Source organism: Emydura macquarii, unplaced genomic scaffold, assembly GCF_026122565.2.
Source record: "Emydura macquarii macquarii isolate MOO-44397 ecotype Brisbane River unplaced genomic scaffold, CSIRO-AGI_Emac_v2 contig_1119, whole genome shotgun sequence".
In the NCBI taxonomy this organism is placed as follows: Eukaryota; Metazoa; Chordata; order Testudines; family Chelidae; genus Emydura; species Emydura macquarii.
The window spans coordinates 19,920,056-19,935,818 of NW_027131256.1; the positions used below are offsets into that span (position 1 = coordinate 19,920,056).

General features: G+C 39.3%; 1 protein-coding gene across 1 annotated transcript in view; it reads right to left on the reverse strand.

Annotated features, from left to right (window-relative positions):
- Nucleotides 1-15,763, reverse strand: part of GABRR3 (gamma-aminobutyric acid type A receptor subunit rho3) — a 34,804-nt gene that overhangs the window by 3,274 nt on the left and 15,767 nt on the right. The window contains exons 3-6 of the mRNA XM_067546413.1: nt 14,297-14,364; nt 11,830-12,053; nt 8,851-8,933; nt 5,589-5,729 (exon numbers count right to left, since the gene is read on the reverse strand). Coding sequence (XP_067402514.1) covers nt 5,589-5,729; nt 8,851-8,933; nt 11,830-12,053; nt 14,297-14,364 — 516 coding nt within the window. The remainder of the gene's footprint in view (nt 1-5,588; nt 5,730-8,850; nt 8,934-11,829; nt 12,054-14,296; nt 14,365-15,763) is intronic.

Below are 15,763 nucleotides of genomic sequence, written 5' to 3' on the forward strand. Positions count from 1 at the left end.
GGAGAATATAGGCAGGGAGAATATAATTACCCAAACTGGAATTTGGACATGACAGTGAGACTAACACAGAATCATAGAATCATCAGATTGGAAGGGAGCTCAAGAAGTCTTTTAGTCCAGTCCCCTGCATTCAAGGCAAGACCAAGCATTATCTAGACCAGGCATGGCCAAACCGTGGCTCGCGAGCCACATGCGGCTCTTTTACAGTTGAAGTGTGGCTCATAAAGCTCCCCATGCTCTCCCCCACTCTCCACCTACCAGACTGGGGTGGAGGAAGCTCAGGGCTTCTGCCCTGCAGAGAGAAGGGTCTTGGGGCTTTAACTCTGCAGGAGGGGCATGGGGGTGTGCCAGCGCCCCTCTCCCCCCACGGGGCTGGTACCCCAAGCCCCTGCATGCCCTCGCAATGGGGCTAAAGTCCCAAGACCCTCCTCCCTGCAGGGCAGAAGCTCCTAGCCCCACCACCTCACTGCAGAAACCCTGAGCTCCCCCGAGGCAGAAAATGTGGGTGTGGAGAGGCTCCAGGAAATACTTCAATGTTGTGGATGTCTTGCGGCTCTCAAAAGTCTGAAGATTATTGTATGCAGCTCGGAAGGTCAGTAAGTTTGGCCACCCCTGATCTAGACCATCCCTGACAAGTATTTGTCCAGCCCGCTCTTAAAAATTTCCAATGACGGAGAATCCACCACCTCCCTAGGCAATGTATGTCAGTGCATAACTACCCTGACAGTTAGGAAGTTTTTCCTAATGTCCAACCTAAACTGTCTTTCCTGCAATTTAAGTCTATTTCTTCTTGTCCTATCTTCAGAGGTTAATTTTTCTCCTTTCTCCTTCTAACAACCTTTTATGTACTTAAAAACTGTTAACATGTCCCTCCTCAGTCTTCTCTTCTCCAGACTAAAGTAACCCAATTTTTTCAATCTTCCCTCATAGGTCATATTTTCTAGACCTTTAATAATTTTTGTTGCTCTCGTCTGGCCTTTCTCCAATTTGTCCACATCTTTCCTGAAATGCAGCACCCAGAACTGGAAACAATGCTCCAGTTGAGGTCTTATCAGTGTGGAGTAGAGCAGAAGAATTAGTCCTCGTGTCTTGCTTACAACACTCCTGCTAATACATCCCAGAATGATGTTTGCTTTCTTTGTAACAGTGTTACACTGTTGACTCATTTAGCTTGGGATCCACTATGACTCCCAGATCCCTTTCCACAGTACTCCTTCCTAGGCAGTCATTTTCCATTTTGTACATGTGCAATTGATTGTTCCTTCCTAAGTGGAGTACTTTGCATTTGTCCTTATTGAATTTCATCCTATTTACTTCAGACCATTTCTCCACTTTGTCCAGATCATTTTGAATTCTAATCCTATTCTCCAAAGCACTTACAACCCCTCCCAGCTTGGTATCGTCCACAAACTTTATATGTGTACTTCCTATGCCATTATCTAAATCACTGATGAAGATATTGAATGGAACTGGACCTAGAACTGATCCCTGCAGGACCCCACTCGATATGTCCTTCTAGCTTGACTGTGGACCACTAATAACAACTCTTGTGGAATGATTTTCCAACCAGTTATGCATCCATTTTACATTAACTATATATTATATTAGGTTGTATTTCTCTAATTTGTTTATGAGAAGGTCATGTGAGACAGGATCAAAAGCCTTACTAATGTCAAAATATACCACATCTGCTGCTTTCCCCCGCTGTCTATAAGGCTTGTTATCCTGTCAAAGAAAGCCACTAGGTTGGTCTGACATGATTTGTTCTTGACAAATCCATGCTAACTGTTACTTATCACCTTATTATCGTCTAGGTGTTTGCAAAGTGATTGCTTAAATTATTTGCTCTTTTATCTTTCTGGGTACTGAAGTTAAGCTGACTATAATTTCCCGGGTTGTCCTTATTCCCCTTTTTATAGATCAGCACTATATTTGCCCTCTTCCAGTCCTCTGGAATTTCTCCTGTCTTCCATGACTTTTCAAAGATAATTGCTAATGGCTCAGACATCTCCTCAGTCAGCTCCTTGAGTATTCTAGGATGCATTTAATCAGACTCTGGTGACTTGAAGACATCTAACTTGTTAAGTAATTTTTAATATCCCTGCTGTCATGAAAAGTGGCATGCAGTCTTTCATGGCTGCAAATGCCCAGACCAGTTTTATTTAACAATAGTATGATTCCTTTTCTAGCACCAGGCTTGGACGCCAGTTCAGAACTCATTTCAGAGGGAAGAGTGCCATCTACTGAGTCATCAAGGTGACTTTATGCAGCACTGGACTGTTGTGAATTTAAAGACACATGGTGGGTGAGGTAATATCTTTTATTGGACCATCTTCAGTTGGTGAAAGAGACAAGCATTTGAGCTTACACAGAGCTCTTCTTCAGTTGTGGGACAGACATTTGGAGCTTCACAGCTAAATACAAGGTGGAACAGATTGTTTAGCATAAGAAATTAATGTGTTGTAAGAGACCATTCAAGGTGACGCCTTTGTCTATGACTGCAGAGGTGTTAACTGCCCACTTCACTTTGAATTAATTCCTTATGCTAAACAATCTGTTCCACCTTGTATTTAGCTGTGACGCTCCGAGTGCCTGTCCCAGAACTGAAGAAGAGCTCTGTGTAAGCTCAAATGCTTGTCTTTCTCACCAACAGAAGTCAGTCCAGTAAAAATATTACTTCACCCATCTTATCTCTCTAATATCCTGGGACCAATATGGCTACAACAACACTGCAAACAACAATGAATTTAGAGTACAGAGTGAGGTTAAAAGAAGACAGAAATGGCTGGAAAGGCAGAACCTGCCTTTGCAGTGAGAATTACAGTAATGAATTAGATTGTAGAAGAATACTTGTACCAGTTTAAAGAGCGTTTTTTAGGAATTTATCACTTGGTAATAACAATCCAATCTAAAATTAAATATAGGCTACATTGTTTCAGCCTGGGATAGGATTTTTACTTAAAAACAAAACAAAACATTTCTTCAGAACTATGCTCCAGATGGGTTCCTCCTTTGGGAAACCCCTGCGGAGCAAGCAGAGAGGTAGGAGAATTCTGAGAGCTTTATGTCATGGAATTCCTTGCAAAATGTTCCTAAAATGGGAAGAATTAGGAGGATGGTGAAGTGGGAAGGGATGAGGACTTCCAAGCCTGTGGATAATGGGGATCTACAGGGAAGGATAACCCAATTCTGTGTAGGTAGGAGCTGTCTAGGGGTATATGTACACTGTAGCTGGGAGTGAGCATCCTAGCTCGGGTAGACAGACTCACACTAGCAGGGCTCAAGCTAATGCACTAAAAATAGCAGTGTGGATGCTGGACCTTAGGTTCTCAATCCCACCTGACCCTCTAGGCTTTAGAGCCCAAGCCGCAACTCCCACACAGCTATTTTTAGCGCTATAGCTTGAGCCCTGCTAGCGCATGTCAGTCTACCCAGGCCATGTAGATGTAACCTATAAGGACAGCTTTTGTTTTTGGTCTGCTGTCCCCTGACCGCTCTTGCCCGGAGGGCTTCTGTCACAGTCACACCACCAATGGTGTCCCCTGCCACTTGCTTAGTAATGTTACTAGCTTAAGAAGAACTATTCTGCATTTAATAACCATCTACCATTGTTCCATGACAATGAATGGAAAGAAAGAAAGAGAGAAAGAAAGAAAGAATATAGCATCCTTTAATAAATCCCAACAAATTCCAGACAAATCAAAGCTAAAGTGCAGTTATAGTCAGGGGAGTGACTACATGAAAACAACACCATTTTACTCAACAGATTTGCTCTCAGTGTTTATTCAGTCATATCTCAGTGATTTCAATGATAAAAATACATCTTTGCTGCGTTTAATTACTTTACCCTGGAGAGCCAACACATCATAAACACAAGTGCTTATTAAGTTCCAATGAGTTACACTTTTACAAACTCATTGCAGACCAGGGGTTGCACAGGTATCACTGATGGCCTGGTCTGAAGGCAATGAAGTTGCACAAGTGCCACTGAGGGCCTAATTTGTCCTGCAAGCTTTTATTAAATGATGAAGATGAATAAGGTGAAATGAACCCAGCTTGACTTTCGGAGCCCAGCCTCACTGTCTGGTAACAACAATTAGGGAAGAAATAATCAATCTTTCTCCTAGTAAAATGAGCACATTTGATAGGGATATCAGTGAGGCACAACAAACTAGGATCTGCACAATGACATTCGCATGGACACTTTTCAGATTAGAGATGCTCTTTAAGTCTGGAATTCTACCTTTAGCTTATACTGTTTTAGGTCACTTTTTCACAAGAGCCAGAGCTAAGGATGACATGTCAGTGCAAACTGTGAATTTTTCCAGTTTAGCTGCATCGCATCACAACATTTATACTAGTTACAAACATTGCTGAATTTAATAGCAGATATTAAAGTGCAAACATTGCAATTTTAGTACATTTTATCTAAAAGTTGAAAAGAAGCTCTCCAGTAAATAAAACACTGTAAATAAATCTATTTTAAGCTTTCCTGCATGTCTTAAAGCCTTTTTTTTTTTAAAAGCATTATGGACCTCACTGTACTACGTGAAATCACTTCTAATCCATTAATCAGCTTTGATCACTGAAATGAATTGATTCACAGTAGATACTATAGCACACACAGCATTCATGCTATTTTAACCACTTTTAAAAGTACTGTTTGACTGTATTTAGATACAGAAGTGTTTCAGTATCTAGGATGACATGCACACTATAGGGAAGATGAAAAACAGTCCTGAATGAATTCATTACCATAATAATCTCAAAAGGCCCTGAGCTCTTTTCAGGTTACGAATAGTGCCGGTGCCACAAGAGGGAATTAAGACCCATATATTTAGGGCAGATATTTATATTGAAACAATGATGCACTGGGACCTCCATACATATTTTTATGCTATAGAAGGATTTTCCTCTGAAACTTTTTGTATAAATATGGAAAATTTAGTGAGCAATTAATGCGGAGTCAGAATAGTTATTAGTGCTCTGAACACCTGTTCCTTGGGTTCATCTGCACTATGGAGGCCTCATGAAGACTGAATTGTTTTCATGACATTTCTTAGCTAGCATTCAAAATTCATGAGTCAAGATGTTAGAAAAATAATAGATTTGGGGTTCTTTTTATTTGCCCTCTAGGGTTTGAGGTTCATATTTTCCCACTTTTTCTTTGCAACTAAGAGGGCTAGAAACTTAATTTTAAAAAAGGGAAAGCTGAGTTCCTCCTGTGATCACCTGACTCCAAGAGTCTTAAGAAAAGTACCAATTATTGCAAAAGCTGGCAACATTACATATTCTACTGCTCTACATTCCCCTTTTCTATAGTCTCTTCTTTAGAGGCCAGTATTTTAGATACTATATGGTCCCACAGTGTTATACAGACAGAGTGTTACATATGTAATGTAATTTGAAAGGACTGTGAGATAGATCCATTGTGAGCAAATAGATCAGTCTTTTTATAACTCTAGGTTTTCTTAGTGGAAATGATAATCCTGATCATCCTTATTTATTAATAGTAAAATGAAATGTAAAGCATACGCTTTATGGTTGAGCTACATGTTTGTCTTCTAATGCCAACAAGCATACTATACCAGTACTGCTGTAGAAAGCTAGTCCACTAGAAGCACTAAACTCTTCAATGAAGAACTGGGAAAGGGCAATGTGCTCATCTGTGCTCAGTGACTCATTTCCGCGTTTCCAGTACAGCATCAAATCATCTTCATTATAAGCATCTATGAGAAAATAAAAGCTAAATCACCAACTCTGCTAGGCTGAGGCTGTCATTTATTTAACTGGGGACAGCAGCTTACTCATGCTGGTCAGAAAAATTTCAACGAAATGTTCATTTGTCAGAATTTGCCGATTCGTCGATATCTGAATGTTTCACGGGGATTATAAAATTTTGACAAAGTTCTGATGGAACCCAGCCAGGGTCATGAGGGAATCCTGCCAGCTCCTCAGTAGCATACTTGACCGGGTGATGGAGAAGCGAAAGCTTGGAAACCCTGGGACGGCTCATGGCTCCATGGTAGCCCTGACTGACAGGGTTTGTGGCAACCCACCAGGTGGACTCCCTTAGAGAAAGGTGTGTCTACACTGCAATTAGACACCTGTGGCTGGCCCATGCCAGCTAACTCGGACTTGCAGGGCTGTTTAGCTGCCCCAGAACTGGGACTGCATTCCCTTTCACATAGAATTTTGAAATTTTTGGTTTTCAGTCCAAATCGGAATGAAACCATATTTGAAATTCTCTGCAGAATGGAATTACCTTTCTCTGCCCAGTCTACAGCTTTCTGTGGACTCTGTGGGCCTTGGTTAGGGATGGGCAAACCAGTCCAGGTGAGATAAAAATTGCCCATGTAAAATATAAACTATTTGACAAAGGCAAAACATAAATAATTTTTTAAGGCTTGAAAAAGTTACTTGATTCCTACATTCCCCATTTTTCTGCATCTTTGCTCTCTCTTTTTTCAGCGTAGCCCATAAAGCAGAAGTCTCACAATGTCACAAGATGCTTTTCCATGAGGGCAAATTCTGAAGTCATTACGCAAATTTAACTTGATCCTTACTCAGACAAAACTCCCATTGTCGTCAACAGGATCTTTGAGTGAGCAAGGACTTCAGGATTTGGCCCAGGGTATTTCCAACCTAGCTGAAACCAGGCACATGCAAAAATCTCACAATAGTGGCTTTCTTGTTATATCTCCCGAACAAAGGAGTTCAGATACATTTTGGTAATTATTTGAACTTCTGGGGCTTATTTGTAGTAAAACCTTTGCAGCAATTCTCCCAACACTGGTTTGGATTTGAGTCTTGGCTATGGAAATGTACAAGATGCACACAAAAAACCCACACTTGGGATAGGGGAAACCTTTGCTAATTGCTGCTTAAGGGATTGATCCTTTAATCACTCCATGTGCAGGACTCTCATTGAAGTTATGATAGTTCCATATGTGGAGCAGCTGCTGGATTGGACTCTGGGCCTGCATTTCAGTGGGAGGGTTTGCCATTGATTTCAGCATGAGTAGGTGTAATGCTAGCAGATCAGGTGCCAGCTCCAGCCAAGAGCTGGGCCTCACTGAACACTGACAAATGAATAGCATGAAAGCAGTTAGTATTGTTAAAATAGATAGCAGAGTTATAAGAATGCGTTTAGACTTTATGAAATGCTTGTAGGATGCTGCATTTATTAATCTTACTTATAATATCTGTATTCCATGTTATAGGGTAATATTTATGAGTTTGCTCTGTAACTATAAAATGTTTGCTAAGGTCAGGTCTACATTTAAAACATGGCATTGGCGCAGCACTTTAATGAAGACATTCCACACCGATGGGAGAGAGTTCTCCCGTCAGCATAGTTAATCCACCTCCCTGAAAGGAGGTAGCTATGTTGACAGGAGACGCTCTCCTGCCGACATAGCACTATCTGCACTGGGGGTGAGGTTGGTATAACTACGTTGCTCAGGGGGTGTGGATTTTTCACATCCCTGAGCGACGTAGTTATACCAGGATAGGTCTGTAGTGTAGACCAGACCCTAAGACTGTAAATCCCCACAGTCAGAAGGGAAGTATTACCAAGTGTGAAATATTAGTTTACCACAAGAGGTGTCATCTCCTCCCCAACAAAAGAAGGGCTGAAGACATGAGATACACTGTTGTGGAACATCACTGGGCAAAAAAACTTTGTTGATTGCTTTCCCACACCCATGAAGAGGGTACGTGAACAAGCCCTTGTTCCATCACACCTTGAACACTGGGGGAAGGGAATAAAAATTCCCTTAAGAAGAAATTATCATCACTATGCTGCTTAGAATTCAGAGAAGGCATAAGCAAAGGATCCCCAAAAGGCTTAGTTTGGATTAGCCCTAAAGGATATACTGAGCTTGCATATATAGCAGCTACTATTAGCTTTTGGAACCTAAGACTGTATCTCATTTGTGTGTGTATGTTTACCTGCTTTAACCTTGTAAATAACTCTCTTATTTCTTTTTCCTAGTTATTAAATGTTTAGTTAGTTTATTACAGGATTGGCTACAAGCTTGTCTTTGGTGAGAGATCTAAGATACAACTGACCTGCAGCAAGGGACAGGTCGTTTGGGCCTGGGAGTAACCTGAATATTGTGATTTTTGGTGTTAGGGACCATCTATCACAAAGGCAAGCTTGCCTGGGTGGCTAGATAGATGGGAGAACCCAAGGGGAATGTCTGCAACTCCATGTGAAAGCTGTTATGGTGCTTGTGGAGTTCACACCTGAGATTTGGTTGGTGAAATCTAATTATAGAACATGCGGCCAATTTTGGGGTTTGTGCCCTTTTTTGTAATAGTCTGCCCTCATGTTGGCACTCACATTCGTGAGCCACTTCAAGCAGCCTGGTATTAGATTCAGTCCTAAATCAGCTGTAATGTCTGGCTACCATTATCAGGCATAACGTTCAGTTCTTGTACATGGAGACTGCAGTTTGTATGGTTTTTACTAATGAACAGAAGATCTAGAAGCCGTTGTATTCTGTTGTTATTCAGAAATACTTGCAGATCACCTTTAAAAATGAATTATGCCAAAGGACAAATGACGCCATCTTTCAACGTAATAGTCTCCATGCCTAAGAATCGGAAGGAACATCTTTCCCTTTCTGTTTTCCAAAAATATTCGGTGTTCTAGGGGGTTATTCCCAAAAGTCTCCAGAAGGGCCAGTGTTCTGTATGTGTAGACTGAAAGGCTGAGGTCACATGTCTTCCAAAGTAAGTGTAGAAAGGAATCTCTCAAGGGGGAACTACTATGGAAAAAATGACGTGTTGGTATGGACACACATATAAAGCATATATATGATACCATGACTGAGTCAAACTTACAACTTTCCAGTTCTAGAGAGCAGTTCTGAGTGTCCAGAGGAAACCTGCTGAAATCCATGAAACACATGGCAGAAACTGTAATCCTACAATAAGGACCAGAAAACAAATGTTGAAGGTAATTTTCACTACTCCTAAAAGGAATTTGTGACTTTGTAGACATCTTACTGTGTATTCTGGGGTTATGGAGGGTTTCAAAAGTTTCTGATCTTTGCCATTTTCAATTAGTCTAAAATCACTTTTTTGATTAAAGATAAATCCAAACTAGTGGGAGACTTTTTTTTAATAGACAATATTTTCTTATTCCATTGTCACTTCCAATTTTTAATCTTTCCATTGGCTGGCTCCCCATTTTCCACCATGCAAAGTTCATGTTGCTTTCTCTCACTTTTAAATGCTTCATAACTGATTCTTCTTCAAAATTTACACCTTAACAAGATCAACAGGGGAAGTTCAGAATTCTTGGCACTATTGTTTCCAGTCTTCCTGACTACAAATCCAAGGAGACACCAAGGAGATATTCTGGAGGATATTTTCACAACTAGAAAAGCTATAAAACATAAAAAAATAAACCCTGATTTTCAAGCCCAACCCATACACACTGGGAACTGCACATATAAAAGTGCTGTTGTGCTTAACACTTTTCATGCATGCATGTTTAAAAATCATTCTAAAGCATGTAGGAAAATCCAAGCAAAGATGTTAATTCTGTCATTCCATCTGCTTTTCCATGAATGTGTGGTGGATCAGTGTCCCTGACATTATAGCCAATAAACCTAAATAAAAGGTTAGAGGCAGCAGTTCAAATGTAAATATGGTAAATAGTTCCAGTTATTGCTAAATTTCCCTGTGCAGTCACAGCCTGCATTGGATTTGACATTTTGCTTTAATCTTCCAGAGGCAAACCCAAATCAAATTCTACTGTGTTTATAATTGAATTTCAATGACTCAAGTCTGGTGACTGTATTATGGATGGATGTTTACAAGTGTAAGAATTTATGTGGTTGAAATAAGGCTTTGAAGTTGACACTTCTTTAAAATGAGGCATAGAATTTGTACCTCTGTGGGTGCAGTTGTTTCAGTCTATGTAGCTGCAGAAGATTCAATAAATCAGCAGCTGTATATCGATTAATAGAATGAAGATAAGATTATCAATAATTTTTTTAAAATACATGAAATCCTAGACTCTGCACATTGTAGATAAATCTGTGGAATATGCACATTTTCCATAAATAAGGATTTGGATTACATCCTAACCTTTGGATGATATCAAAACATGGTTTTCATGGACATCTGATTCTTTAAGAAGACAGGCATTAACATAGTTCACGCTATAGAAACACTGTATTACCTTAATCATCCTAAACGAAAGAATGTTTCCTTTAATCAATTTCACACAAGGAAGTATATTGCACTAACAAAGTAGATATAGTCTCCTATTGTGATTGGCAGACATAAAACTCTTGCAACCTGTTTAAACACTGTGTGCGCACCTATGGGCACATATGCATATATGTAACTACTACTCTCCAGACAAATAACTGAAATGCTTGGGGAGATCTCAGAACTATCAGAATCAGGTGGCAGGGAAGTAAAAATTGCTATGCCTCTAAATTTATTCTGTGGTCTGTGTTATATAGGAGGTCAGACTAGACGGTCACAATAATCTCTTTTGCTGTAGGAATCTATGAAATTTCATCTCTGTCCAGTGGGCCAACACAAGGCCTATGCATTATTTAAGTCCAGGTTAAATGGGATTTATGTAGCTCACAGGCCTCTGCACTGAGGAAAATTTCTGCCATTAAGATCATCTCTGCCACATCATCCAATGTACATAAGATTCCTCAGTAAAAAATAAATGATACATTGCAGACAATAAGGGGAAGTTTAATGATGTAGCTATTGTCTAGAACAATTTCTTCTAAGCACACGTAGGGCTTCTTCAATAATTCTACATGCTGCACAGTTGGTATCAGCTCCAAAAATCTGCTATGACTGTATATGTGGAATTCTCCTTGACACTGTGGCAACGCTGTGCATGTACCATAGGGGAAAAATAGCAGAGCCGACATCTTTAACGCAGAGCCAAGAGGAAAGTTTTGTTCTCTGTTAGCAGTTTGTGACTATACTGCAGTTACTGGACAGAAATGCACAATAAGTATGGCAATATTAATACAACCATTGACATTAATAGTAGTATGCAGTGTTTTTCCCAGGATATGAGACACACAAGGTGGGTGAGATAATATCTTTTATTGGACCAACTTCTGTTGGTGAAAGAGACAAGCTTTTGAGCTACACAGAGCTCTTCTTCAGACCTTCGAAAGCTTGTCTCTTTCACCAACAGAAGTTGTTTCAAGAAAAGACATTACCTCACCTACCTTGTCTCTCTCATTAACAGTAGTAATTTTTTAATATTTGCATTCTCTTATATTTGATGTCTGTTTCATGTAAAATTAAAAAAAAAAAAAATCAACAAGATGAAAATGTTCCCACCATCCCACAACACAAACCATAGAAAATGTTTGATGTGAGTAATTTGAAAGTTTATTAGCTGTAGCGTCAATTCTGAATTTATTTTCATAGTGGTAAATTAGGAATTTTAAATACTTGGAAAATCACGGTAGCTGACACAGGGCTAGTCTTAGGTACTAACATATAGGTGACCACCAATTCCCAGGGACTCCTCAGTGAAAACAGGGATTAATGCTGGTCCACATCTCAGAATCTTGAGGTGGAGTTCACGGTCCCTTATTTATAAAGGACCAATGTGATTTTGGGTCAGCCCTGAGCTGCCACCTTATACACAACAGAACCTGTGACAACCCCAACATAGTGAACAAATAAAAAAAATAAATGACTATGAAAACTTCATATTTAGTCACAAAGATCTCAAATAATTTCTCAGCCCAACAGCTTCTGAGCTTGTTCTGCTCAGGCAGGCAGCAGTAGTCCTGTACTTATGGGGGATACGATCCTTACCGTAGGCTGAAGAGTACATTGCCATCAGGGTACACTCGGAGCATCACATTCTCCATAGTTGTATCATGGATGAAAGATCTTTTGGAGTGGACAAAAAATACATCAGGTACCCAGATCTTTTTGATGAGTCTTCCATCAAAGGTCATGCTTCTGTTTTTGGTACTAGGAAATGAAAGTCTCTCATCCTTCCAGTAATGTCTGAGGTATAAGGTCATCGTGAAGTCCTTTGCATAAAGAAAATTAAGAGGAAGAGATACGTGTGTGTAATTTTCCTAGTTCTGAATACAGCAATAGTAACCAATACAATTAATCAAACCTGGTGACTCTTCTGCTTGGGGCTTCAGGAGCAGTACCCATAAATCAGGGAGAGGTCTCCAAAGCCACACAGTGAGAGAACAAAATAGATGGGGATACTTTTGCCTTATGTCTACTGTTTGCCCTGGTTAGGTGGTACTTATAGTTCAGCCAACAAAGGGCCTGATTTTGAAGTCCATACTTCTTCCTTACACAAACAAAACTCCCTCTGATTTAAATGGGCTATTGGATTGGACCCAAAGTATAAAACAGTCCCCTTAAACAAAATAGCATTTTTAGAAAGTAGGATAAAAGCAGCTGAAATTACTCCACAGCTCTTCCACTGAACTTTTTGCTGTTTTCTCTTAGTGTCACGTTAACCCTTCATTTTTATTATTTGCAGCCAATAAATAAGTTTTTATTATCTTAAATATATAAGACCAAATTTTGATTTCAGTTACACTCATGTAAACCTACTGGGTTTACACCAGTGTAACTAAAAATCAGAATTTGACCCAAAACTGTAAAATGTAACATATTGGCACCTGGACCCTGAATAACATATTAGAACTCACAATGAATGAATGGGTTTGTGTGTGCAAACTATTATAGGTGGGGCTGGCAACACCACCTATTATTAATGTTGCCTGACACTTCCGATTATAAGAACCTGTTTAAGAACCTGGCAAATTGGGCACTAACAAGGGAGTAATTTGAGTCCTTTAGGAACACTGAGTCAATCTGTAAAGTTTGTTAATTAATACATTTTACAAAAATCTCCTATGCATTTAGTTTTTAGATCAGTGCATTTTATAAAGTAAATGCATTTTATAAAGTAAATAAATATAATACGCATATCATGAATTTCATATGAGTAAACAAGTGTGACAAAAATGTGTACCAAAGATTGTAAAATACATATTTTACTGTTCTATTCTTTGAGAAATAGTATGTGATCATGAATGCAGAGTATATTGTAATGCAGTGTACTGTAATGCATATGCAGAAAGAGACAGAGTTAAAACTGCAAATACAGTTGTAGCTTTTCCATAATCTATCTGCTTTGTGCTTTACTGTGCAACCCTAGCCTTGCTGCAAAAACATAGTTTATTTTTACAAAATAATTACAGTGAAAAAGGAACTGAAAAGATATTTAGGCTCTGATCCTGTAATGTGATTTACTAGTATGAACCTCTGAGCTCTTGTGGCACCCCACTGACTGCAGTGTGACTCCACATGAGAGTAGTGGATCCCATAGCCTATGGCCTAAACTACATTTGAAGTGAGAAATGAATATTGTAAATGTGGTCTTTATCCAGAGTTAACCTGTGTGGACATTCTAGGATTGAACAGCACAGCAATAATATAAGTGCTTCACTTCTCAGTGAAGCTGTGAATATGGAAGTTCTGAACGCATCCTGTTCATACATGTTCTTATCTAGCAGTAAGAGGTATGCCCTCACCAGGACTATGTGTACAATAAGGTTTTTGGCAGATTCTTCCACCTCTGCTGTGTCACTACTGCAGCTTCATCGGGGCTAGCAATAATGGGACTGCTAGTGTATACCAGATACTGGCATCTGCCTACCTGCTAACAGCCAGGTCTATATTGCATAGTGATAAAAATGTGGGTGACCGGTATACACTACCACTTATACCACTGCTAGTGATGCTATACCAGTGCACTGCAATGGGGGGACAAAAAGCTCAGCCTTTAAGAGATAAATCCTCTTGGTGCATGTCAAGGGCATAAAGCTGTGATGCAGAAAAGGCTCATGAATGAAAGCTGCCTCTGTGCACAGGATCTGCGCAAGCTAAGGGCTTGAAGGGTGATTTTCAAAAATATGGGGCACCCAGGAACTCCCCCTAAACTTAAACAGGAATTACTACATGCTCAATACTTTTTTAAAAATCAGGCCATTAAGTGCTCTGTCCCTCTTCACACAGGAGAAATTTAACACATATTCACATGTAACATCTATTCATTTAAATGAGAATTACTTTCACATATCAAGATGAGAATATAACCTTTTAGGATTCCACTTCTTTAATTATATTGCTTTACATTAGCACCATGGAGGGTTATTTCTGAGGCCTATGTGATCCCAGAGTTTTGGTTATAAATTCTGTCTTCCATCAGTTTTGATGACAGAATTTAAGTGATAAAACTTACCATGTCAACTTCTGAAATGCTGTCAATACTTTCTACCTGCACATCAATGCCGACTGGTATTGGGGACCCTTCAAATTATAAAACAAAAATGTAATCAGGAGTGAAAATAAATGTTTTAAATATAAACCCCAACAACCTGTACTGCTCACTGCCTCCCCACACACATACTGCCTTGAATTAATTTTAAAACTGTGATGTGTATCGAATCCTCCTTAGTATCCAAAAGAGAAAGTCCATGACAATGAAAGAAAACCTGATGTTAAAAATCTGATTAAATAAGCACATGTTCTTCAGAAATCTCTTTGCAACCTAACAGGGAATGACTAGAATTTACAGCATGACCCTGAAGTTTGGGAAGTAGAACAAAGTTTCCTTATGATTCGGAAACTAATGAAGCTTACACAACTATTTAGAATAGCCCTGTGGAAAAATTACATAAAGACCTGTACTAAATATACCAATGTTGCAAAGACTACTTCATAGTGAAAACTTCTCCTCTTCCTCATCAAGAGAATGATTTATTATGCTTCTGAAGTATCTTTACTAGGTAACTAATACAAGTTTGTCCTATAATAACTTGAAATGGATATAGCTCCAATAAATGGATAACCTGTACATTGGCCCATAAGTAAAACTATTCTAACCTGTTTTTCAGTACTGGCGCAGCTACATTAGTACTAACCATGCAAGCCCTAGGGTAGACATAGCTCCCAAGTTTTTACCACCATGTCATGAAAAGCTGCTCACAGCAACATTCACTATTATATGACCACAGAATGGCAGTAAGGGCACTGGCTGTGACGAGTAAGGAGATTATGCAAAAAGATAAAGAGATACTAATTTAACTGCTGTCAATATTTTATAAATAATAAAGTACCATATTAGATTCCTGATCAAGTATTTTGCAAGTCAAAGCTCCCATTCTGCCCACCATTCTGAATTTCAGAGCTCTGGAGAGCACATATAGGTTAAGAATGAATCTACAAAAAAAACCCAGCCATAACAGCTAGGTGACTGCCACTGAGAAGTACAGGTTTTTTGTATTAAAACGTGCAACATTAAGTTTAAAATTAAAACAAGGTCAGGAAATGCAAACGTTAAGGTTCCCAGACCAATGCTAACAGTCATGTTTTACAAATGCATGATTTATCCGGTATATATTTTACAGTGAAGACCCCAAGCCTTTAAACATATGCTCTACTTCAAGCATTTGAGTAGTGACAGTGATGTTAATGGGATTGCAGAAGTCTAACTGACAGCAGGATTTGGGAGCACTCTAACTGCAACCTAAATCTAAAATAAAATAATGTTATGTTTGCAGGATTGATGCTTTGAAGTCAATGGAACTACTCACATGCATAGTGTTAAACCAATGCCAAAGCATTTGCAGAATCATCTCCCCCAATCAGTAACATGGACCCAGAAAAACAGGAACAATAGTGTATACACCTGCAATACGGCTGAGGT